This window comes from Solanum verrucosum, unplaced genomic scaffold (assembly GCF_900185275.1).
Source record: "Solanum verrucosum unplaced genomic scaffold, falcon-dt-bn FXZP01000279.1, whole genome shotgun sequence".
Classification (NCBI taxonomy): domain Eukaryota; kingdom Viridiplantae; phylum Streptophyta; class Magnoliopsida; order Solanales; family Solanaceae; genus Solanum; species Solanum verrucosum.
In genome coordinates this window covers 1,902,670-1,930,294 of record NW_026020289.1, presented here as the reverse complement: position 1 = coordinate 1,930,294, position 27,625 = coordinate 1,902,670, and the positions used below count along the sequence as shown (strand labels likewise).

Sequence of the window (27,625 nt, the reverse complement as noted above, 5' to 3'; positions counted from 1 at the left end):
AGTAGTTCATTCTTTTAAAAGGTAGTATATATATATATTCAAAGTTAGAAGGCATAAATATCAATTAAAGTCAAATCAAAAGACATATTCATGCATTATGCATTTTCACAAAGTTGGTACTCGTTGATAATATGGAAAGGGAAAAAATATTTTAGTTGTAATGCACCAACAAAATTGGTAAAATGGGCATATAGTTTCCTAGACTCCTACAAGCTTAGAATAAAAATGCAAAGACCTTAGAATAGAAAGCGATAAAATATCATAATTGATACTTGACCCTTTTTGACAACTTATCATCAAGGTGGAAAATGTCCGTGTCTTCCTAGTACTTCTTATCACAAATTTGGCTCATGTTACATGCTAACCACTCCATTGACGACACGGAACTTAGTGATAATATGGATATTTCATCCATTTACTCAAAATTTTGAATTCGCCTCGTCCACCCATCTCACATGCCTTTTGGTGTCACATGTTTACAACATCCTTCGAGAGTGATAAATCTAATCCTAAAAATTTATGATCAGTTTAAATTATAAATTAGAACTCGCTTATATAAGGTCGTAATCGTCCTGGAACACCAACAAATATGGTGGTTATATTCTTTTTTTATTGTACACAAAAGGAAGTGATTGAAAAAACAAACCGAGTAAGAAAATAAAACAGAATAAAATCAAATCAATTAAATTCACATCACTTCCATCTTCTTATCTATTATCAAAATTCTTTTAAGTTTTAGAGCGTGATACATTAGATGATACAAATCATAACTAAATTAAATGTTCCAAAATAATTTCAGTGATTAATTTCATCAGATGCACCTTGTGAATTTTCACAATTTCAAGATTCCTTTCGATGACTTCGATAGCTACTTTAAGACAATAATAAAATTAAATTTGAAAAAAAAAAAAGGAGAGAGAGAGAGAGGTACCTTAAAGCATATGACATCTGTCTAGAGTGTAATAGACACTTGAAACATTTGACAAGGACGGAACCTATAGAGTCATTACATCAAATAAACTATTCCATCACAAGTCAAGTGACTAAACCTTAATGACGATATTTGAGATAAGACATTGACACAAAAGAATTTTAAAAAATATAAACTTAGATTTTATATAAATTATTTATATATATTAAATATTTTTTTAAAATATAATATAAAATATTTAATTAAAGCTACCAATATATGCTAAATATCAATAATAAGCTCATTGTAATCTTGCGAGTACTCGAGTAGGGATCGAGCCACTGTACAACCTATGCATTTTTTCGAACTCAGTAGCTTTAATCTAAATTTTATATTTATCTTAAGAAATTTATTGAGTGAACGTAGTAACTTTAAAGAGCTTAAAATTTGAATATACAAAATTCAAGTTTTAACTAAAGAAGATAATCAATGCACAGACCTTATTCGTACTTTAGGTAAATAAAAATATCATTATATGCTAACGTGGTTTTTTTTAAAAAAAGAAAAGGAGTGTTGAGTCAAAGATAAGTGCTCTAATGGCCGCAAGTTGTACATATTTTGGGTGTTCCTCATGATTATTAATGATATCAAAGTATTAGCTCTATTTTGTCGTTATTAGGCGGCCATATCCACCAGCTTACTGACACCACATCTAACTCTTAAAATCACCTAACAGTACTCTCCCAATGTGGAAAAGAAACTAATCCTTCGTTTCAATTTATCAATTTATATGTGATATCATATGATTAAATACAAAATTTAAGGAAAGAAAATAATTTTTAAAATTTGTAATTTAAAATGAATCTTAAATATTCATGTGATTATAAATTATTAAGAGAAGTATTGAAAATATTTTTGAATTTATTGCAAGTTAATAATTTCGTTCTGAATTATCGATAGCCTTAAAAACAACCCTCTTTGATTAACTAACTTTAGATTCACACCCAATTTGTCACATGACACATAGCAAGTGGTCTCAAACTCTTGTAGGAACATTGAACTCTTAACAAAAAGTCGAGAGAAGTGTTCAAAAATACCCTTAAACTTGACGAGAATTAAAGAGTATATTTCACTCATATTACAAGATCGATGGTGTATTTAAGTTCAATTAGTCAAATAAAGGGACATTTTTAAGGATATCAATAATTTAGAGATAAAACTTATAATTCACGCCGAATTTAAATATATTTCTAATATTTCATCAAGGATTAAAAGGAATTTAAAAAAAAAAGTGTTCCACGTAAAATTGGAACATATAGTTATGCATATACGATCAATACAAAGTAACATAATCACATCTCTCACGATTGGACATAAAGAATGAAATTATTGATTTAAAAACTAAGAGAGATTAGTTAGAAGAATAAATTTCTCCTTTTATCAATAAGAATGACACAGTTATCTTTGACCTGTCTTATCCACACCAAAATGTAGCAACATTTATTAGAGATGGAATGTAGCCCCAAACTAAAAAGATAAAAAGAGGTCCATAGATAGAGATGTCCAAAAAAGTGATCGAACTAGAAAAAGATACACGATAGCTTAAACGATTGGCTTAAATTAAACAACAAACCACAAGTCTCAATCACCTGAGAGTAACCAAACTAGATATTTCTTGCATGCTTGCCTTACTATATAGTGAAGTATCTATATTAATAAAAGAAGCCCAATTCTTTAGACAAGTTTCAAATAAATTAATAAAACTCTTATTTCTTATCCCCCATCAATAAAGTTATGGAAGTAGCAGAAGATGGTAGTCCAGTTGAGTGTTCAAAGAAGAAGAGTCATGAAGATGGTAAAAGGTTTAGTGATGAACAAGTGAAGGTACTTGAGTCCATGTTTAAACAAAAGACAACGCTTGAACCTAGCAAGAAGCTTGAACTGGCCAGAGATCTCGGGCTGCAACCACGGCAAGTTGCGATTTGGTTCCAGAACAGAAGGGCAAGATGGAAAACAAAGCAACTAGAGCATGAATATAGACGACTCAAAGATGAATTCGACAATTTAGCTATTAAGTTTGAATCGTTGAAGAAAGAAAAGGAATCTTTGCTCAAGCAGGTATCTTATTAACTTTCTCAATATTGTTCGATCCAAACAAGTTGGAGTTAGCTATATATAAATGATGTATTTTGTTTTGGAACAGTTACAGGAACTAAGTGATCAGATGGAAAACAACCATGCTGGTTGCAGCAGAAGCCAAGATTCAATAGACAGTGAAATCTATACAAGCTCAGAAAATATAGAAGCAGAAGTAGATGTGAAGGACAATATCCCAGGTTGCATAAATACGAGTTTAGACCACGAGAGGATTAAGGGAGCAGATAGTGACATAGAAGGAACACTATTTGAACACTTGAGGTGGAAGGAAGAAGAAGAGTTTTGGAACATGGAGGAATTAGGAGACAGTTCCTTAGGATCACCTGAGCACTGGTATGCTGTAGGCCCAGGTGATTCCTTCGACCTGTCATGTGAAAATTCTAAGTGGTGGGAATTTTGAACTCAACATATACATCAATACTTTCAAAGGAGTAAACAGGTGATCAAACTTCGATCAACAAAAAAGTTTATGTTTTCTTACTCACATTGATGGAGCCAAGGTTGTGTGCAGAGAATAGGAGGGACTTCATTCCCAGTTGATCTTTCTCCCATTGTGCCGAGAATCTGGAAGGAGCTTGCCAAAATGATTTGCAAGGAAAACTAGTAGCATAACATGAGAAAGAGATACACTAGCCTTTCTCCCAAAATGTCACAGTGATGTTTCTTTCTTTTGATAATGGATATATATAGCTTGTAATTTAGTTCACAAGAAAGAAATCAGTGTATATAGGGATTCTATGTGTAATCACAATAAAATAAAATGGATGTGCCATAATCAAAAGTCAGGTCTTAATTTCGAGTTATGTGAATAGAAAAACTTTTAGTAGGTTAGCATGTAAAAGTGTGTTAATGTTTTCCCTTAACGGGTAGTTTCATGCATATTGCAGCCGCTAATGACGAACTTTAAAGCATAGGGCTTGATCCTAATTTGTTGTGCACTTGACAAAACTCAGCTGAGTAGAGCAAATGGAAGTACTAACATTTTAGAACTTATGTTATATAGTGAAACAAACATCGAAGGACGGAACGAAGTTAAACAAGCAAATAAAATACAAAAGAGTGCCAAATGATAGAGTGTCTTGACTGCAAAAATGCAAACATAGAGTGTCTTGACTGCAAAAATGCAAACACCTGTTTACTTGATCTTCTTCTTTGGCCTCAACTGAAATAAAAGTAGGAAACAGAAGAATCATTTAGTATGGAGTCTAGTAATGCACAACAGTTCACAAAATTGACCAAGAAGATACCTGGTTGCTATGGCCACACTTCTTTTTCCTGCAATTGACAGCACGAGGGTGCAAACGCGCATAGCACCTGCAGCAAAAAAGAAAATGCATAAATACACCCAATCAGAAAGAATAAAAAGACCATAACTCATCAGTCATGCAACTTAAACCAATAGAACACGATATCAATTGACTTCATTTTAGCACCAAAAGTTTATTAGTTGTGCAATGATCATGCAACCCCTCTGGAGATAAGGACGGTAAAAACTGATCTGTTCAACAGTCACTTGAGCAAATAGAAAAATGTCATGCATACCATATCCTAGCCACTACCTTGCACAGGATAGCTTCCATATCATGTCTACCAAATGGTACAAAAGTAGCTCAAAAAGAGGACAATATAAAAGAGCTATACTGGCAAACCTATACACCGTTAATAGTTTAAGGGGAAGGTAAATATTTAGCAGGTTTCTGTCCCTCCCATGTCCTCAAAGTGTAACTTTGTAGTTTTTTCTTTGGCTAACATGCGCATATGTTGGTAAAGGATCATAATTCCATAGCTAAGTACAATGCTCCCATACATACAAATCGATAGCAGCAGCTAATAGACATTAATTTTCGCCTGAAATATATCTAAGAATGACCACCAGGACAGCCTTCCAGGTTACTTTTCCATGTCATCACCATGACATAAATTACTCTTGTGCCAATGCAGAATACAGAGGCGAAAGATAATCACCGTGCATTACAAGTGAGAACAAGAACAGGAATAGCCATCTACAAGCTTGACCTCACAGAAAAAAAAATGGCATTTCACTACACAGTCATTCTCCCCGCTTACTCTTCTGACATACTAGCAATGCATTATGCATCCATGTTCAGGACCTAGGGGAACAACAGATAGAACCTACCAGAACTATCAAAACTTTGCAAAATACCAATAGCTTCAACTTTACAATCTCAAATCAGGATTAATTGGAATCGACTACATAAATATTCTATAATCCATTCACATGTACACTTCATTCCAATACTACAAGTGTGAATATTGAACTTACTTGCGGCAAATCATCTTTTCCTGGTTGTATTTCCGGGCCAAAGCCATAAGAGAAGGTTCAATAATCCCACCGCGAAGCCTCAGAACAAGGTGCAGAGTGGACTCTGTTTGAAGAAAATATCAACCAAAACAAACTAGCAAATAAACCAATGTAAATTATCCAATTTCATTACACACAGACCTTTTTGGATATTATAATCTGCTAGCGTACGTCCATCTTCAAGCTGCTTACCAGCAAATATCAAACGCTGCTGGTCCGGAGGGATGCCTAGAAAGTACCCACCAATTTTATGTTTCACAGTAAAGAAATGAAAAAAAAGAAAAAAAACGATTTAGGATTTAACAATTGAGTACCTTCCTTATCCTGAATCTTAGCCTTTACATTGTCGATTGTATCGCTGGATTCAACCTCAAGGGTTATAGTCTTCCCTGTTAGGGTTTTCACGAAGATCTGCATCTTCTTCAATGGAGTGTCAAGCCAGAGCGAGGCGAGGGTGGGCTTTGTTCGTGTTATCAGTTATGTTACAGGGGAGGGCTTATAGACTATAGTGATGTGGGCTCACGAAACATTACGATACTTAGAACCCGTTTGGTCCCAAAATATTTTTGAAGTAGTATTTGATCATATAATTTGATAATATATATTCCAAATATTAAAAAAATTAGTTATATTTGGGTCAAGTTCTAGTATTTGGAAACTTTAAAAAATTCAAAAATCACTCCAAACTTTTATATTTTATAAAAAATACTCATTATTTATTTATTTCAACTAATATTTGTTATTATCTCCTCCGAAAAAAATTGAGTTCTAATTTGAATGATAAAATTGAGAAAAATAATAATTTGTGTTTAATGGGTTATAATTATAACTGAATCAATGACAAGTTTGAGTATGTAATTATTGTATTGTCTTGCTTATATTGTTATTGTGTTATTGTTGATTGTTATCAATTATATTATAAGGTTATTTTTAACAGAACATATTCATTATAAAATGATAATATAAATTTATGGGTATTTTTAATCATTTTTAAAACTTATAGGTATAAATTATATTTTTTGAAATAGTCAAATATTTTTTAAATTTGGGGCTAAACACGTGGTGAAACTTCACCAAAAACTTCACCCAAATATGATTTGAAAACTTAGCATCAAACGCTAGCTTACTTAGAAATCTCTATTTTCATTATATTTCACCCCTTTTTAGCTCATGTTTGGATATGTGATGTGAAATTATGGTTTTAAAATTAGATTTTGACATGTGACTTGGAATTATGATATCAAATATCAAGTTTTTCATAAAAACATGATCTCAAGTTATTTTAGTTTTTTTTTTGTCTAAAAGAAAAAAGATTCATATTCGACATGGAAAGATTGGTTATACCATGGACTATATTAAAGAATAACTAGTTAGTACTATTGTTGACTAGAAGGTCTTTATGAATTTGTGTCTTTGAAAGTTTATAATCGCATATATTTATTTATAAAAAGAACATGAACATATGTGATTTACCAATGCACTGACTTAAGTTATTTTATAAACTATGATTTTCTCATTTGATAATATTGTGAAAGAATTGGAGAAATTTTGATAGTTTTTACACCTTGTGGATTTGCATGTATATGAGGAAAATTTAATTTAAGAAATCCAAATTACATATAGAAACAAAATTTCAACTTCAAATCGATGTGATTTCAAATTCAAATTGTATCATACTACATTATTTTAATGAATATAATGTTTAAAATAGATTATATCGTTTTTGTGGAAACATAATTTTACACATTAATAACTTAAATAATAAATCTATAAGAAAAGTACTAAATAAAGTTACAATTAAAAATGATAAAGATAAATAATAAATATAATTGTTAAATAATAAGTAACAAATAAAATGATAAAAATAAATGTAACATTACAAATTTACAATGTGATCAGAACAAATTGACTATTACAAAAAATGAGATTTTCCATTATTATAATATCATATAGTAATAAATTTTAATTAGCAATTAAAACAGTATTTAAATTTAAAATACAATACTAACAACCATCCAAACAAGCTCTAATAAGGAAATATGTTTTTCGCAGCTTGTACTGTTTTTCATGTACAAATTATAAGGTATGCTCCTTATAAGTGCAAAACACACTCAACTCTCAAGAAATAGCTTCAGATTTAGGCTAAAATGGCAACCCAGAAAGGGAAGAAGACGGTGCTAAAATTCGACTCCGAAGAAGATGTATCAAAGGCACTCGCGAAATACACTGCTGATCTATCGGAAAAATTCATCAAACAAAAAGGTTCTTTCACTGTTGTGCTCTCTGGTGGTTCTCTTATCGACACCATGAGGTAAATGTAAATTTTATTGATCAAACACTATTTTTAGGCTTTTATTATTCCCCTTTAATTTCAGATTTCTTGTTGGACAGGAAATTGGTAGAGCCGCCGTACAAAGACTCAATTGAGTGGTCGAAATGGTGGATTTTTTGGGTGGATGAAAGAGTGGTTCCTCTAGGTCACGATGATAGCAATTACAAACTTGCTTTGGATGGGTTTCTTTCTAAGGTACATCAATAGATCAGATTGATTCTTCCTTTCTGTGTTTCCATTATATTGTTGAAATTGGATTTGCTTAGTTTTGATAAGTTTTCAATTTCATCGGATAAGCTAGTTGTTTCTGATGCACATGACTTTACATATCAGAGATTTGAGTTAATTGGGTGATAAGACTAGAGTGGTGACCTCCAGAAATTAATTGGATGATTGGCTTCTTTTGGCAGGTTCCAATCCCCTCTTCTAACATTTATGCGATTAATGACAAGGAGTCACCTGAGGGTGCAGCAGCTGATTATGAGGCTCGTCTGAAAAAATTGGTTGAAAGCAAAGTTCTGCCCTTGTCAGCTATTAGTGGATTCCCCAAATTTGATCTTATGCTATTAGGTATGGGGCCAGATGGACATGTAGCGTCTTTGTTTCCTTTGCGTCCTCACCGCCATGAGAAGGAGCGGCTGGTCACCTTCATTACAGACTCACCAAAACCTCCTCCACCAAGGATTACTTTCACATTTCCGGTAATTAATTCGGCTTCAGAGATAGCAATGGTGGTCACAGGAGCAGAGTTAGCTAATATGGTTGATGTCGCTCTGGGTAATGCACCTCCTCCTGATGGGATTCCTCCCCCTTGTACTGAGGTGTCAGCTGAAGAGGAACTGACCTGGTTTTTAGACAAGGATGCTGCATCAAAACTACAGACCTCTGGATGATTTTGCTATCTATGTGATATAGTTAATAAGGGTAATCCAAATAGGATTTGAGGTATAAAGTTTGGTGCCCCTTGAATGTGTTGCCTAGTGATGGTTAACCATCCTTGCTTGGTACTTATTATAACTTTAACTTTATCCTCTAGAAGGTAAAAGTTATGTAAGATATGAAGAATTGCATACTCTATAAGGTTTGATAACTTCTCTTTGCGAACTGAGATCCGTGATCAGAATATAATACATTGGTATTCAGTATTGTATCAGGGAGGTCTTTTTGTCTCTTGCCATCAAAGTACTGGCTAGACGTGATTAAACAGGACATGACCTTAGATATAAGGTTATGGAGGACATAGATTAGTGTAGAATGATAGTAGGTACTTCAGCATTGCTGGCTTATCCTTTCCATACAAGTAGTCATAGACTCATAGTATCTCTCATTTAGTTTCTTGTCTTTTGATATATGGATGCTACTTTCTATTGTCTCTTATACTTCGATTATCACACTATTTTATTGTAGTTTTTTTTTCCTTTGACATGTTTTCTATAGTAGCTACTTTGTTATGCTTTTTTTTGAACTGAGGGTCTACCAGGAACATGCTCTCTATCTTTACGAGGTAGGGATAAAACCTACATACATTCTATCCTCTCCAGACACCACATGTGGGGGTTTGTTGTTGTTGTTGTTGAAACTATGACCATCAAGCTTTTCTGATTCTCTTCTAGCTTACAGAAGGTGGAGGATGGAGAAAATGGTAGTGCTTCCCTTGCCCCCTTCCCGCCACATCCCATATGAAAAAAACAACTTATCCTCATCTCTATATATTCTGTGAACTGCACTACATAATATTATCCTGCCTTGGGCCTTTTGGTATTCAGAAGTTCTAGTGGTGATTGCAAGGTATGTTCTTGATTACAACTACTCATCTGTGCATAGGTTTTCATTTGGTGTTACTGCCATTGTAACGGACGAAAATTGCTTGTGATGTTTCCTATTTCATGTGTGGGTGATTCTAAAGGTGGTGGAATTGTTTGTCCTACGGAGAACTTCCATTTGCAGGTAATCACTGATTCATTTCAATAAATTGGAGAGAGATAATGTATTTTTTTTTAAAAATTGTTAATAATAATAAAAAAAGAATAATGTGACATAGCATCCTAACAGGAGAGAGATAATGTATTTTTTGTGTCAATATATTTTGAGAAAAATAGGCAAAGTTGGGTAATATTATAGTCCTAAAACAAACATAAGTAATATTCCTAGGTAATTTATCAAATATGGGTGACTATCTAGGGAAATTACTCCCAGAAAGTATTGCAGTTCAAAGAATTACCAGCAAACTTATGGCATTTTATTTTTTTCTTCGGGCGATGCGTGGCCACTTTTTCTATTCAATTAATTGTAAATACGCAATATCCGAGAACTTTTAGAGCCAATAATACTAGGTGTCGTAGAAATGTAATGGCCATTGCTCCAAGTGGCATGGCACAAAGATGTAGTTTGGGTAGGAAAATCGGTAGTTTTTTCACTATTTATTTATTTGTTTTTTTTTTTTTACTATTGATTGTAAGCAAATAAATAATAAAATTCATTTCATGAAAAAAAAATTACAATTTTATTTTTTATACTTTTATTGAAGAAATTCAAGATTCTATCTATCAAATAGACTTCACGATACACTTAAAATTTAGAAGAGATAGTTAATAAAAAGAATTGTAGTTCCTAGTGAAATAGACGGAATTAACGTTAGGGATGGACAGTTCGCCCATTTATGAGTGAAGTGTTAGTTTTGATCTGTGCTTTTAGGGAGTTGCTCGGATGACAGGCAATCCACACTTCAAACCCAAAAGTTGTGAGTTCGAGTCACTAAGAGAGCAAAAGGTGCCCTCACTTTCGACTCGAAAGTTGTGAGTTGGAAGCTCCTAGGATAAAAATAAATAAATAAATCTTTTGACTCATTATACATGCATGCACCAAAATAAAAAGTCGTACTAGATAGTTATGTGCTTGGCCTAATAGTATACAGTTTGAAAATTAATTGGACGTTATTAGTTGACCAAAAGAAAAAGACGTTGAAGAACAAATCAGAGAAGGTTAGGTTTCAGCTTCTCAACATAAGGTCAGTGGCGTAACCCTTATGTCAGGGTGTCCAATTGGACATCATTCGTCGAAAAATTATACCTATATACAAGTAAAATGATAAAGTGACTACATAACATATTTTGGACACTCTTGACACAACAATATGATGTAGCCTAGTGGTTTCAGGTGTTTTGAAAGTGTAAAGACTCACAAACTTAAAGTGTTTATGTGTTCGAATCTCACTAGTTACAAAAAAATCACTTTTTAAGAAGAGTAGGTTCACTTTAGCACTTGGACACCCTTCGTGAAATTTCTGGCTCCGCCACTGCATAAGGTGGTATAGTTTGTGAGGCCAATAGTTTATTTTCTATAATAATAAATAACTACAAGTAATTAATTGTCTATTAAGGATACAATAGACAAAATACATTTAGTGCCCTTGGGGTTGTTATCCGTGAATTAAGTTATTTTGAGATTATTCACGATACGTGGAAATATATACAAGAAGATAATATTAATAGGTAATACTCTCTTAGTTTTGATTTACTTGTCTAATTTTGACTTGACACATCTATTAAGAAAATAATAATTGATATAGTGAGTTACCACTTTACCCCTATTAATTGATAGAATTTCAAAATCAATTTAAGGTTCTATGTTTTTTCAAAAACATTAACTCTATAATAAATTGAGGATATAATAGGTAAAAATATATTGTCTTTTCTTAATTTGTACTCCCTCCGTCCAACAATACTTGTCCAATTTAGAAAATCAGCAGATAATTTATCTTTTGTGTCTATTTTACCCTTGCTATTAAATGTTATTTATCACCTTTCATATTTCTCAAAGCATTAAATTTAGTAAAAATTACCTAACTACACATCTTTTTTACCCTATTTTCTTAAAATCTCTACCGTTTCAATAAATTACATAAATATCTCCTTTCCTCAATTTCTCTCACTTTTCCGGATACATCACTATCGATACTCATCCCATGATTTTTCGCTTCTTTTTTCACGCCACAAATCTCTCAACAGTTACCCCATTAATCCATTTTTGAATTTCAATTTTTTTTCTCTTTCCAATTAAGGATTTCAAGTTATACAAAAGGTAGATCTCTTTCCATCATTTCAGTTTTCAATTATTTTTTTTAGTTTTTCATCTTCAAAAATCGCTAATACATATGGATGGAGGGTCTAGCTTTCAATATTAGGCTTACCCAATTAGTTGGAGAAGGATGTATCTTCTACTTCTAATTAGACAGTGGACAAAACACTCAAAAAGGCGGAAAAAAATTGATCTGTTGATGGCTCTGGTAAGGACTTTGGATCGAGATCCATGGGTGACGCCATTGTTAACAGTAAAAAAAAAGATACAAGAGTGAATGTTGAGAAGGAGAAGGAGAAGAAGGATGTACCTTCGTCTTCTAAAGTAAATGTAGGAAAAAATGGATGTAACTTCGTCTTCCAAAGTGAATGTTGAGAAGGAGAAGTCGAAATAAATCAGATTGTTGATTTTTTTTTACTTTTTCTTGTTTACCTTTTTCTGATATATATGGGTTTAGATTTTTAATGTATCTAGTTGTTTTTGTTTCTTAAATTAATGTATAATGCCTTCGTTTCAACATTATGATACATTACAATTCTTCATGACAATGTATCGTGTTCAAATATTAGTTTCGATACATAACCTTAATATATTGAAACACACATTAGTATGTATCATGTTCATGGTTATGTATTTGATACATAACTATTACAAAATTCGTTATCTATTACTACAAAATGCATACACCCAAACTTATTCATAGTTATGTATATGACACAACATTTATAGAGTAACTGGTTGATTTCATTTGTTTATTTTTTTGATTTTTTGTTGTTAATCTTTTTCTGATACATATAGGTTCCTATAGGATCTCCCCCCCTTCAAAATCGGATGTGAAAGTTTTCTTTCATCCGGCTCAAGTAGGTACACCAAATAAGGAAAGGAGTTCTCGTTTTCAAACTCTTTGTCTCATGCCTTTAATTATTTATCTGATACATAATTATTACAATTGTATAATCTACCATGTATCAGTTGTTATTATGTATTTGTAGTCTTTAATTTTTGTTCAGACTTATTCAAATTAGAAGGTTATGTGTTTGTACACATTACCCTATAAATATACTTGACACATAAATCCTAGTGTTCTATAGCTAAAACATTGTATATCAAATTAATTTATATTAAATTCAATAGTTTCAAACTTTATTGCATGTATCATATACATATCAAACTCACCACTGTGTTTTGTATCACACAAAAAAATGTTGTTAGGAACAATTACATATATAATGAATCTTTTTATAAAATATAGCATTTTCAAACAAAATAAGATACATAAATAGTAATGTATGATGCACTAATTTTTTTAGGTATAATACGTAAATTCAAATTTATACTAAATGTATCAATACATAACAACTACCACAAAGTAATATATCGATCTCAAACCTAACATCTTATGGGCAATAATTACTTATTTAATGTATCTAGTAGAAATACAATACTTATCAATTTAAACAAGATACATAAATAATAATGTATTGATAAATCTATCCATCTCGAAAACATAATTCAAAAAACGATTGCACAACATTATAAAAGGTATGGATGATCCATCAAAGCTATGCATCTCTTCAACCTTTTTGTCGATTGTATCAATCTCTAATTCAATTGCAATGGCTGATTCGAGATTCACAAAATCAATATTTTGACCAACAATAATTTCATCACTTTTGTATCGTTCATACCTCATCTCACTTTTCCAGATTCTGAAATGTCTCAACAAGATTAATAGGTTCATGTTGTATCAAAGAAAGGTTCTTCTATGAACATGGGCTCCATATAATCAAGATAGACCAACTTTTACAACATAGACAAAAAAGAATGATGATTCCAAGATTGGCGAGGATAACAACTCATATCCCAAGGAAAAAGTGAGAGATGATAACAACAACGGGGAGTTAGATGAAGAAACAAGTATACTGCGGGGTCTTTTTGACACTTATGGGATCCATGTAAGCTCTCTATATTTGCAAGTTAATCCACAATAGGCTTCGTGTTCCCAGCCCAGCCCCATTCCATATGTCATTGCGTGTTGTTGATGGAGAAAGAAATTTGAATTTTGAGTTTGTTGATTTTGTTAGGATTTGCGACTGACTGATTGACAGTAAGAAGAAACGTGTAAGCGTAATTTATGGTATTTTGATTGAATTTTTTGTTTCTTTTCCTTTTTTTAGCATAACAACTGGATGCATTATGTATCAGCATTAATGTATCCGGCTAGTGAGCTATGTATCCGAAAAGTGTAAAAATTAAGGGATTATTGTAAAATAAAAAAGAGTTGGAATAAGATATAATTTAGGTCTTACACTATGGGATTTATGTAACTTATTCTTAAATTTAATAAAGTCAAAGGATAAAATAGTAATATTACCTCTATTATTTATTGTTTCTTAAGGAATGTGTCAAGTCTATTGTTGGACAAACGAAGTAAGAAATAACAAGTAAAAAGTCAAAATTAAATAAATAAAAAGGAAGAAAGTAGCTAATTACTACATTATTTTCTTAAAATTACTTTCTTAATATAATTACTTTTTTTCTCTCTCCATTCCTTAGTCCTAGGACTTGTTTTTTTTTTAAATCAAATTGGGCCCAAGGCCATTTCCCTTCTATTTATAAGAAAAACAAACTTATTACAAAGAAGTCTCAATCCCTAAAAAATTAAAATAAACAAAATAAAACAAAAGCATCTAAATAGAAATTGAAGTAATAATAAAACAAAAAATATGTCAAAAGAGAAATAGGAAGAGTTCAAACTGACCTTTTCTAATTTTTTTCACTGTTGAGATCTTCATCTCTTTCCCATTCATGGTGGATTTGAGCTTTATGGTAAGGATTTTCATGGTATTCCCAATTTCTCTCCCCCTAAGCGTCTCATCTTAGATGCAAGAAAATAATTATTTACTTAGCTTTGTCCCAAAAATTTCTAACAAGTATTCTATAAAGAATTAAAATCATACTTAAAAGTTAGGTAAAGGTTGATCAAGTCAATCATGATTAGTTAACTTTTTCGAATGACTAGTCATACTGAAACTGAGACACGATGCGGACTCCCATGTGGGATAACAGTAGGAAATCTTCGACAATGGGCAAAAGCCCGATCCAACCCTCTATCGTTGTTGAAAGAGGAGGACCAAGCAGGGCATAACTAGCGGCATAGGAGCCGACTCAATATCAATGACTTCGTGCCACACTACAAAATTCATGATGTGGTTCTGCGCGTTTCACCACTTCTTCGCTCATTTTTAATGTTAATTTTGACAGACCTGAGCAAAAGGATGTTGAGGTCCAAAATTGAAAGTGAAATTTTTTATTTGAATGTTATTAGTCGTTATGGAAAAGAAATCAGTCCTAGTCAACTTATTCATTGACATTGCAAGAGAAGAATGAATAGGTTTGATTCAAAAATGGTGATGTTGTTTCTTCATTGATCAAGAATTTCAATTTTTGAAAAGGATTATGATCGTCCAATAAGTAGGGTTCCAATTCTTTCGAATGAACAATTTGATAATTCATTGATTCGGTCTTTCTATCTTATTAGTCAAGTGGTAACAGTCTTAAAAAAATTTAAACCAAACAAGTGTGGCTTTTATTTTTCGCTTTTTGTAAGGTCATCTAAGTTTCTACTAAAAGACTTAGATTATTCAACTCCTTTCCTGCACTGCTGAGGGAGAGCAAGAAAAAAAATTTAATTGATTGGCTTGTGTTCAATTTCGCGATTGGAATGATTTCTACCATATGTATTACCCTTCACTCACTTCTCTCATCCCTGCGAAGGGATTGGAACAAAGACTCTATCACATAATGGAGTGGATAGCTATGACAACAAAACTAGAGTTAAAAAGAGAAGTATTATTTTACGGGATGAAAAAAAATCGTCAAGCGAGTCTAAAAAAGAATGAATAGGTCTAGGGTCTTCTAGTAGATCATTCAAAACCTGTGGTACAAATTTATTTTGAACCTATTGGTAAGTCAACCCCACGAAAGCCTAAGTTTGCTCTCCATTCCATCTCATTGATGATAGAAAGAGAAAGGATAGAGGATCACACTTATAAATAGCCTTTTTCACCTCCTATGTTTAAAAGTAAAGACCGAGCAGAGAGAGACGCAAGTGCCAAAGATCTTTGCGGGACAGTCCTAGAGCACAACATGTCAAAAATAATGAGGCTCTAAAAGGTCTTCAATTAAAGTTTCATTGATGCTTGAAAGACTCGAAAGACCTTCTCTTCGCCGGTATATCAATAGTTTACGCAACTCTAAGATTTTTTTATAGTCGATTCGTGAATAAAAAAAAGCCTACTCATCTAGATGTCCCCCTCATATATAGATAGATCAGGATGCCCCAAAACATTAGGAACATATAAAATTCAAATAGAAAAAAAGATAGCAAAAGCTATCCAATCGGTCGGAATCGTCTTCTTAAAAGGAAGATTTTCGTTTGAACAAAACAATACATATTTAAAGAAGTTATTTCTTCCATCTCAATTTATGTGATGATGTTCAAATTCGGAAAGTCAAATAAATTTATTTTGTTATTATAATTTTTTAATATGTTCGTTATATATTTTGAATAATTAAAAATATATTGTAGTAGTTTTTTAATAATTTTTAAATATGTAAAGCTTATATTTTAAAAATTAAAAGATTCAACATGCATCCAAGTGAAAAGTATGTATATAAACTGTGACGAAAAGGGTACTATATTATAGAATAGTGATTTTGATTGTTTATATTTATTTTGTTGATTGCTTTGAAGGTTGGTGTTGTTAATTGATTCAAATTTCATGGTGTTGAACAACAATAGAATAAAAATTGACTATCAAAGAAAACAAGACACGATTGAATTCTTCCTAATTTTGATAACAAAGTCATAATGCTAAAAGATTTCTTTTATAGTAATATAGAGTTCAAGTTGTCTTCTACAATTATTTTCCTTATTTATAATTTGAATATTGAAGAGTAAAAATAATTGAAATTTACCAATAATAGAATTTAAAGTATCTCTTTGGGTAAAAAAGAGTTACCACCAACTATGGATACTATTTAAAGGGTAAATTACGCGTATAAACAAACATATACTAGTTAATTAGTTAACATAATTATAGTTTGCCTTAATTACAATTCGCGACCTACTTTTAGCTATATTTATGTGACTGACCTTTTTAGTTTTGTATAATTCGGAATTTGTATAATATAATTTGTATAACGTTTTTATAATTTGGAATTTGTATAATTGTTTACACTTCTGATGTTTGTAATTGTATAAATTCGTTATTTAGAGTTTATACAAAAATAACTGAATTATACAAATGTACCCGCGAATTATATAAATCCACGAATTATACGAACGAGATAACTTAAACTATAGCTACAACCTGTAAATATGCAAACTATAGTTATGGAGTATAATTAAGTTTATTATAGTGGCTATTTGCGAAAGTTTCCCCTATTTAAATACTTCGAATTAATGTATCTAATACAAAAATAAAACAATTTTTTTTTTATATTTTATTTACTTAAAATTATAAATTTTATATTGTCTACTCATATAAGTTAAATTTAGAAAGAAATATTGAAAGTATTTCTAAACTTGTCACGAATTATTAGTTTCGTTCTTTAACTTTTTCTTAAAAATATTATTCTACTTGACTAACTGAATTTAAAATATGTTTTTCTCATGTCACATGGAAAGAGTGTATTTAAGTTCAGTTAGTTAAGTAGATGAGTATTTTTACACTCTTCTCATGCCACATGGAAGAAGTGTATTTAAGTTCAAGTAGTCAAGTTGAATTTATTTTTTAAACTGTCAATAATTTGGGAACAAAAATAACCATTCACACCAAGTTTAAAGATACTTTCAATACTTCTCTTTTAAATTTAAGTAGGAATTAACAAAAAAAAAAAACAAGGGAAAAGGCTCAAATATGTTATCGAACTTTGAGAAAAAGTTCATCTATGTCATATGTTAAAAGTTTGGCTTATCTATGTCATTTTTTTGTTTAAGAAAAAGTTCATTATGCCATTATTTCTTAATTGAAAATAGTTTCAATTTTGTAAAATCATTTTTTACACGTGGTCAATTATGATTCAGCCACAGCATTAATCAAATCAATTATTTTAAAGGAAATAGGCTTAAATATGTCATCGAGCTTTGAGAAGAAAGTATCTATGTCATATGTTAAAAAAATTGACACATCTATGTCAATCTAGTTAACAAATAATGATATGAATGAACTTTTTCCAAATGAAAATGAGTAAATGAACTAAATCTTTGATGGATAAACATAAATGAATCTTTTTTTCAAGATTTGATGGTATATTCGAACTTTTTCAATAAAAAGAAATAATCTAAAGATGATTGTGGTGATGTTTGAATCATCATTGTAGTCATTTAAAATTTATTAAATATAAATTTATAAAATGATTCGGATTATATTAAATTCATGAATATATTAATCCAAATAAATATTATGGATTAATATAATTGAGTTAATTATTTAAATCTAATAAATATGGATTTAATTAAACACCGCTCCATAAAACTCATATGACATGTCACTTAAATTTGATTGGCCGAAGGGAATTCTATTCCTATCACAACTTCTCTATTCTAAAACTATAAATAGGGGTCCTCATAAATCAGAAAAGGAACCAAGAATTCTAATGAGAAGCTAGAGAAAGCTCGTGGATCAAAAGCCACAAATTTCTCTACAAGTTCAAGAATTCTAACAAGAAGCTAGAGAAAACGTGTGGATCAAAAGCCACAGATTTCTCTACAAGTTCAAAAATTCAAGATTTCAAGCGTTCAAGTTCAAGAACGATCAAGATCAAGACCGTCAGATTCAAGACCAAGCTTGAAGCCCTTGGAATCAACCAGGAGTCAAGATCAAGATAAAGTTCAAGTTCAAGAACGATCAAGATCAACACCGCCAGATTCAAGATCAAGCTAGAAGCCCTTAGATTCAACTAGAAGTCAAGATCAAGATAAAGTTCAAGTTCCAGAACGATCAAGATCAAGACCACCGGATTCAAGATCAAGCTCGAAGCCCTTGGATTCAACTAAAAGTCAAGATAAAGATAAAGTTCAAGTTCAAGAACGATCAAGATCAAGACCACCAGATTCAAGATCAAGCTCGAAGCCCTTGAAATCAACTAGAAGTCAAGATCAAGATAAAGTTTAAGTTCAAGATTAAGTTCAAGTTCAAGATCAAGATAAACTCAAGATCAATCTCAAGTGCCCTTGAATTATATCTGAAAATTCGAAGTCAAAGGAATCATAAAGATTGTAACACTTGAACTTTAAATCAATAAAATGATTGTTGCATAATTTTTTCCGTTCTTGATTATTACGTTCTCGACGCGAATTTTTCTGTCTACAAATTCTGGCACGCCTAGTGGGACAATCTCTACCTTTCATCTCAACCTTTCAAGCACCAAAGAATATCAAAATGACTTGCACTATAGAAGAATGACTAGCAAGCTTGACTAAGGCGATTGAAGGCTTGACAAAGTGTACTCACGAACAAGATGCTAAACTTTCCAAGCTAACAAATAAGATGGATAACATGATCGAAAGAATATTGAGTCAAGCACCTCTGAAGCTTTCTAAAATTCAAGACGAATGAGAGTTTTTCATAAAGCAAACAAAGATCAAAGAGATTCATCTCTCCGCTGAAGGTTTGATTCTCATTAATCAATTGAAGAACTTTATCATAGAGGCTATCGAAGACAAATCTGAGTCTTCATCCAAATTTTCTCCCACATATGCAAAGTCATATACACAAAGAATTGATAACTTGAAAATGTCTGAGGGCTATCAACGTTCTAAGCTTTAACAATTTGATGGCAAAGGAAATCCCAAACAACATATAGTACATTTTATCAAAACTTGCAATGATGTTGGGACGTATGGTGATTATCTCGTTAAAGAGTTTGTTCGATCTCTCAAAGAAAATGTATTTGATTGGTACACGAATCTCGAACCTAATTTTATAGATTGTTAGGAGCAGTTAGAACAAGAATTCCTTAATTGTTTCTATAGCACATGATGTGTCGTTAGTATGATTGAACTTACAAAGGCTCATCAAGGTGAAGATGAGTTAGTTGTTGACTTTATCAATCGATGGAGAAGTTTAAGCCTCAATTGCAAAGATCGCCTTAGTGAAACTTCTAGTATTGAAATGTGCATTCAATGCATGCATTAGAGTATTCACTACATCTTGCAGGGATTAAAGCCCAATACATTCGAAGAGTTGACAACTCGTGGACATAACATAGAATTAAGCATGACTTTAAGAGAAGATCAATGATCTTCTGTCTATGGACCTCGTGATGATGAAGATATAGAAGAACTCCAAAGTAGGGGAAAGTATGCATCCAAAAATGACTTTGAAGAGTCAATGTATATCTAGACGCTCCTTAACGTATGAGCTTAAATTGCAAGTTGCAATGCTCCTTAACACATGAGCTTAAACTGCAAGTTGCAATGATCTTTAACGCATGGCTTAAACTACAAGTTGCAATGCTCCTTAACGCATGAGCTTAAATTGAAAGTTACAACACTCTTTAACGCATGAGCTTAAATTGCAAGTTACAACGCTCCTTAACACATGAGCTTAAACTGTAAGTTACAATGCTCCTCATCGTATAAGCCTAAACTGCAAGTTATAATGCTCTTTAACGTATGAGCTTAAACTGCAAGTTACAATGCTCCTTATCGCATGAGCCTAAATCTTCAAGTTATAATGCTCCTCATCGTATGAGCCTAAACTGCAAGTTACAACGCTCTTTATTGCATGAGCCTAAACTGTAAGTTACAATGTTTCTCATCGCATGAGCCTAAACTGCAATCTGAAATGTTCTTAGATGCACAAGTCTAAACTGTATATCATAAGACTCTTCGAATTCAAGTTAAATCTCTAAGTTGGAAAGCTCTTTACATTTGAGTTAAATCTTCCAGTTGAAATGCTCCTTGAAACACGAGTTTAAAATGTATGTCATAAAACTCTTCAAATTTGAGTTAGATCTTCAAGTTGAAATGCTCTTGAAAACACGAGCTTAAATGGCATGTCGCAAAACTCTTCAAATTTGAGTTAAATCTTCAAGTTGAAATACGAGTTAAAATTGTATGTCATAAAGCTCTTCAAATTTGATCTAGATATTCAAGTTGAAATATTCCTCGAGACACAAGCCTAAATTGTATATCATAAAGATCTTTAAATTTAAGCTAAATCTTCAAGTTAAAATGCTCCTTGAAATATGAGCCAAAACTGTATATCATAAAGCTCTTTAAATTTGAGTTAAATCTTCAAGTTAAAATGCTTCTTGAGACACGAGCCTAAACTGTATATCATAAAGCTCTTTAAATTTGAGCTAAATCTTCAAGTTAAAATGCTCTTTGAGACACGAGTCTAAACTGTATATCATAAAACTCTTTAAATTTGAGTTAAATCTTCAAGTTAAAATGTTTCTTGAACCCGAGCCTAAACTATATATCATAAAGCTCTTTAAATTTGAGTTAAATCTTTAAGTCAAAATGCTCCTTAAGATACGAGTCTAAATTTCATGTCACTCTTGGCCCGCAAGAGTATAAACTGTGTACGATACAAAAAAACACTCTCTCAAAACTATATTGTGACTTGATCCTCTTCACTGAGGTACGTAGGCGCTTAGAACCATATTCTAAGTTCAGTTGCATGAGTGTCAAAAAACCACATGTTCCCACTTGATCTGTCACATGAAAGTTAAAGCTATGAGTAATCATTTATCAAACTTCAAACTTGCACCAAATGGTGGTGACCCAATGGGGGCAAACCCCTATGAATAAAAAATTGTTTCAAGATGAAGTCTTCAAAATCTCCAAGTATGCAAGTTGATGTCTTTAAATTCTTCAAGTCTGCAAGTTGAAGTCTTCAAATTCTTTAAGCCTAGTCTTTGAAAGATAAAATATCTCAACAAGACTTGAAGAAGGTGCATTTGTAGTCATTTAAAATTTATTAAATATAAATTTATAAAATGATTCAGATTATATTAAATTCATGAATATATTAATCCAAATAAATATTATGAATTAATATAATTGAGTTAATTATTTAAATCTAATAAATATGGATTTAATTAAAGCCCGCTCCATAAAACTCATATGACATGTCACTTAAATCTGATTGGCCGAAGGGAATCCTATTCCTATCACAACTCCATTATTCTAAAACTATAAATAGGGGTCCTTATAAATCAGAAAAAGAACCAAGAATTCTAACGAGAAGCTAGAGAAAGCTCGTGGATCAAAAGCCACAGATTTCTCTACAAGTTCGAAAATTCAAGATTTCAAGCGTTCAAGTTCAAGAACGATCAAGATCAAGACCGTCGGATTCAAGATCAAGCTTGAAGCCCTTGGAATCAACTAGAAGTCAAGATCAAGATAAAGTTCAAGTTCAAGAACGATCAAGATCAAGACCGCCGGATTCAAGATTAAGCTCGAAGCCCTTAGATTCAACTAGAAGTCAAGATCAAGATAAAGTTCAAGTTTCAGAACGATCAAGATCAAGACCGCCGGATTCAAGATCAAGCTCGAAGCCCTTAGATTCAACTAGAAGCCAAGATAAAGATAAAGTTCAAGTTCAAGAACGATCAAGATCAAGATCAAGATAAAGTTCAAGTTCAAGATTAAGTTCAAGTTCAAGTTCAAGATCAAGATAAACTCAAGATCAATCTCAAGAACCCTTGAATTATATCCGAAAAGGCAAATTTAGAGGAATCATAGAGATTGTAACACTCGCAGTTAAATCAATAAAACGATTGTTGCATAATTTTTTCCGTTCTTCATTATTATTTTCTCGACGCGAGCTTTACTGTGTACTATCACTTTGGTTCAGAAAAAGTGGAAAACTTTGACGTGTGGTTGTTGCTTGCGTACAAATTTGCTATACTTGGATTGTCCTTGTCTTGCTATAGTAGATCATCTCTTAAAATTACATATCATCTTTAAGAAGATAATTTAAAATCACACAAATGGTTATAATATATTTTAAATATTTAATTGAATTCTTTCTTACTTTCTATTAAATATAATTACATAAGTTGAGATCCCAAAAATAACTCATACATTTTTTTATTTTATGAAGGTAAACATGGCGTATATACTGAAACAAAATAATTGCTTTGGTGTAAATTTTATATATGTATTTAAAAAATTATTAAATATGCATAAAAATTAAATTTAAAATTTTGTTACTAAATTTTTGAGTTTGTGTTTTAAAATTTAAATTCTATTTCTACCTATGTCTTTCCGTTGGTGATGACTTCTAAGGTCCATAGTCCACCATCATAGGGAAATATTTTTCACTATTGATGATTTCTATACTTGAAATCCAAACATCCATTATCAAATCCAAATGTGCGATTTAAAGAGAAAAAGAAACAATATGATTACTTTGTGCATTAGCAGGTTGGTGGTAGGCCTAGTTATTAGTACTTGGGTAATCTCCACAAAAAAATTAGGCCATGAAGCACATGACAATTGGCAAAACTCTACGTTTTGTCTCTTTTTTTCCGCTTGATATTTGGAGTCTGCATTAGAATCATGCCTGATTAAATCTAAATTACGTATTGCATGGTTCATTTAAGGGTAACACTTTTAACAAGATATTTTTTTTATATTTATAACTAGAACTCGAAAACTCTGATTAAGTAGAGAACTACTTCACCACTGCATGCTGGTACAACCCAGATTGATTACGTTTTGCCTTCATGCCTTCGTTGTTGATTATAATAATTATAAATGTCATTACGATCCAAGACTTGTCAATTCACAATTGCACATGTCTTGCTGTTCAATAGAGATCTTCTGACACATTATACATAAAATTTAAAGACAAATATGATAATGTGACAAGATGTGTAAATTAAACTTGCATTCAACATTTGTATTAAATTATTATTGGAAGTAATAATTTTTAATTTACTATGGTTATAAATTAATATGAGATCATCTATGAATTACTTTTGTTTTAGTTATAGTTAAAGTATACGTAAATATATGTGTCATACATTCATTGAATTGATGTAAACATCGACGATACATACATTTGCTTTATGTATAAATTTTAAGGTTAATCTTGATTCGGTCTATTTCAATCACAAGACTATAGAAGCTAAGACTTTCAAAAGTGTTGGAAAATACTATCCATCCACGTTAACCATGAGTGGTGGGTGGTAGATTAATCATTATTATGTTTGGGATTGGTCTAATTGAGGAAATAATATAATGTAGTAATATTTTTTAAAATTAATTTGACTATTTTTGGTTGACCTACCGAAAAGAAAACAATAAAATAAATGGTAACTTACCAATTACGACTTCTTCATCAGTCCTCCCTAAAGTTGACTAGGCTAATGACGAATAATCACTTTGTTTAAAATAAAATTAAAAATAGGAAAAAAATGATGTGTAAAATTAGGTAGAGGGTAAAATCAAAGTCTAGTGAAAAATGAAAATTGGAAAGAGTAGTGTATAGTGGTGTGGTTTAATACAAGATCATTTTATTCACCTTACCGGTTTAAATTTAATTTATGTTTTTTAAATTTTGAGAGCAAGCTAGAATACTTTTATATAACTTTTGTTTCTCTCTTAATTCGTGATTTATCATAACAGTTGAGTTTGTGTTCGAAGTTTAAATACACATAAATTATATTAGACTAAATATTAAATAATTTCTTGACGCTTAATGACTTGCTAATAAGAATAATTGAAATAATAAATTATGAAATAGTAAGCAAAAGAGATTAAGAGCGCATTTAGCCAAGGAATTAGATTTTGAATTATTTTTTTTAAAGAAAAAACATGAAATATAATATAAATGAAAGTATTTTATAAGACTAAAAAAATTAGTGTAAATCTGAAAAAGGAAAAAAAATTAAAAGTGAAAATAGGATTTTGGGTATTTTTCAAATACAACTTCGAGTTGTATTTAAAATTTTATGATCAAACACTAATTTTTCAATAAAGTGAAAAAAGAAAGAGAAAAATAGGAAAAAATTCTCAAGACAAACGAGTATAGATCTTATTGAAAAAAATTCGACGGAGTTGTCAAGCAAGGTCATCAAGAAAATAATAATTTTAGAGCTCACACATGTTACGACTATGAGCACAATCCCCTTCTAGGAGCTCTCATCTGCTTCACTCTCTTGGTGACTTAAACCTTCAACCTCAGACATGATGAGGTTGAGGGTTTACTTCAAAACCTGGTGGTACCTCTATATCGTCCTCATCCAAGGTCAAGCCATCATAATAGACACCGTATATATCACTCTTTGATATTCAATAAATTGATTGTTTTATGAAACTTCAAACATGACGATAATTTTCTTACGAAACAAAATAAAACAATTTAGCAAATGACTAAAAATAGGTGTAAACAATACTAAAATTTCCTTTGTTCCCACGGTAAGCGTCAAAATGCTTACTCCTAATAAGTTCGTAATTTAAAATAACAAATGAATTTCTAAGTTCAAGAGCATCCAAATTATACAGACTAAATATCAACTCTTTGATGCTTAATAACTTGTTAATAAGAATAATTAAAATAATTAACCAGAATAGTAATTTATGAAATAGTAAACAAAAGAGACTAGGTATATCTTATTGAGCAATTTTTTATGGAACTATCAGACAACCTTACCGGGAAAGTAATATTTTTAAAAAATTTATTCTTTCTCGAAATAAGTGTTATTAACCTCCAAACAAACGCCCCTTTGGTCATGCGATATGAAATTATGAGATGAAGCTCAAGTTTTGTTTGGGTATACAATTTTGGACTTCTTATGTTATATGTTTTCTCATAAAAATAAAAACTTCCTAAGTTGTAAAACAATTAAAATTATCTCAATTCTTTATACAATCTTGCCAAATATGCAAAAGTTTATAAAATCGCATAATACACTATTAGTTATTCTTTAAAAATACAATATTTATTAAACTAATTTAATTCAATAAAAAATTAAAATTGAACATAACTTATACTAATGTACCAGTCTTTATTATAATTCTCTGACATAGTACGGACAATCACTCACATTGAACTTGCATTCTTGATCATTTGATCAAGAAGACGAACCAACATTGTTATTTTGAGTCATTTGTTGGTCAATTTTATTTCAATTTAATTGGTAAATAAATTAATAAAAAATAATGAATTTGGTGAATATAAAATTATAAATGATAAAGTAGAAATTGATTTGAAGTAACAAAATTTTTTATATATGTTTGTGAGAATGATGGCTATATGAGATATAAAGACTTTAAAAAGTAATGATATTTATATATAAAATAGATGGTTAATAGATATAAATATGAGTTTTATTTTACAAAATATAAATTTATCGGTTAATTTTTGTATTTGAAAAATCCAAATCATAATTTAATATTCTCAAATCATACTTTTTAGAGAATTTGAGATTTCATCTCATTATATAAAATTATGAGATGAAATCACATGTTACTGATTGAGAGCATGTTTGACATTGCTGCTAAAACAACTTATTTTTAGAAGCATTTTTTTTAAAATAACCTTTTAGAAAAGTACTTTTGAAAATAATAATAATTTGTGTTCGACTAATTCATTTAGAAAGTGTTTTTCATAAGCAAATTACGTTTGTCTATCTTTTTCAAAAAGTGTTTTTGACTGTCAAATTACAAAAAAGGACAACTATTAATGTACTTCTAATATTAAAATTATTTTATACTGAGAAGCTATTTTAAATATCTCTTATAAAAAAAATTAATGAAATCTTTATTAAATTAAAATGTACATGTTTAAATTTTCAATTAATATTAAATATTGTTTTGGGATGCCGAAATCTTTAATTTTTTTTCTAATTTTGTAAAAATATTGTTGTTACCTTTTTTTCTAATTCTGCAAAATAGTACGTAAAATAATATATAATATATAAAATAATACTTTTTAATGTAAAATAAATTATAAAATTTATTATATAAAAATAAAAAATAAAATTCTTAAATGAAATTTAAGAAAACTTATGAAATATGATAATAATAAGAAGTATATATATATATATATATATATGAAAATGATATTTTTTGTTTCAGATAAAAAAAAAAAACTTCTAACTTCTTCTGGACATTAGAAAACCTGATTTTACTTCCATCTAAAAACACTTTTTACTATTTGTCAAACACTTAATTTTTTAATAAAAATATTTTTTTTCTTAAAATAAATAAGTGTTTTTAGTCTCTCAAAATCAATGTCAAACCGTCTATAAGTTAAGTTAGAAAAATAATATAAAATGGAAGGAAGAGTACCATGAGATTGGCCTTGTTCGAACGTCACATCTGTGCCAAAAGAGTGCTCGCTTAGGCATAAGTCATAACACGATCCCACGGAACTAACTTTACTCAGATCCAGCGTGCGCTCTCTCTCTGCCTTTTTTATTTTAGTTTTTCAATATCTGTACTGATATTGAAGCTGATTAAGTCTGAATTTTTATTTTTTTTTAAATTATATTAAAGAGTAGAATAAAGAAGATTTCGTATTCAGAGTGTTTAAATCTAAAATCTGTAATTAAAAATGAAAGAATACTTATCATGCTATTATCAGTTTATCACTCTCGTTTGTTGCACTCTCTCTCTCTCTCTTTCCCCCTTTCTCTCTTAGGCAGTGGTAGATACACTACAAAAAATTCATATTGAAAAGTAAAATGCTTTCTAATAAAGATAGTTCTATATATAGAGACTTTAAATTTGAAATCTTTGATTTAAAATAAAAAAATACTTATTACTCCCTCTGTTTAAAAATAATGACCTCTTTTT

The 27,625-nt window shown here is 30.8% G+C and overlaps 4 protein-coding genes across 5 annotated transcripts in view; 3 read left to right on the top strand and 1 right to left on the bottom strand.

The window, feature by feature from the left end:
* Positions 1–27,625, top strand: part of LOC125834427 (ethylene-responsive transcription factor SHINE 3-like) — a 388,745-nt gene that overhangs the window by 33,810 nt on the left and 327,310 nt on the right. The gene's annotated exons all lie outside the window — the stretch shown is intronic.
* On the top strand, positions 2,271–3,866 carry LOC125834426 (homeobox-leucine zipper protein ATHB-12-like). Its single transcript, XM_049513577.1, has 2 exons — positions 2,271–3,028; positions 3,114–3,866. Exons 1-2 carry the CDS (start codon positions 2,705–2,707, stop codon positions 3,465–3,467), a joined length of 678 nt encoding a protein of 225 aa, XP_049369534.1. The 5' UTR covers positions 2,271–2,704; the 3' UTR covers positions 3,468–3,866.
* LOC125834429 (ubiquitin-60S ribosomal protein L40) lies at positions 4,171–5,850 on the bottom strand. Of its 2 annotated transcripts, none has more exons than XM_049513581.1 (5): positions 5,705–5,850; positions 5,532–5,618; positions 5,352–5,454; positions 4,315–4,381; positions 4,171–4,229 (listed from the first exon to the last, which is right to left on the bottom strand). In XM_049513581.1, exons 1-5 carry the CDS (start codon positions 5,805–5,807, stop codon positions 4,203–4,205), a joined length of 387 nt encoding a protein of 128 aa, XP_049369538.1. In that variant the 5' UTR covers positions 5,808–5,850; the 3' UTR covers positions 4,171–4,202. The 2 variants fall into 2 exon arrangements, with proteins under 2 accessions (XP_049369538.1, XP_049369539.1); XM_049513582.1 differs by having other exon boundaries at positions 5,583–5,618.
* LOC125834422 (probable 6-phosphogluconolactonase 4, chloroplastic) lies at positions 7,487–8,872 on the top strand. The gene is made up of 3 exons (XM_049513572.1): positions 7,487–7,701; positions 7,782–7,917; positions 8,133–8,872. Exons 1-3 carry the CDS (start codon positions 7,538–7,540, stop codon positions 8,613–8,615), a joined length of 783 nt encoding a protein of 260 aa, XP_049369529.1. The 5' UTR covers positions 7,487–7,537; the 3' UTR covers positions 8,616–8,872.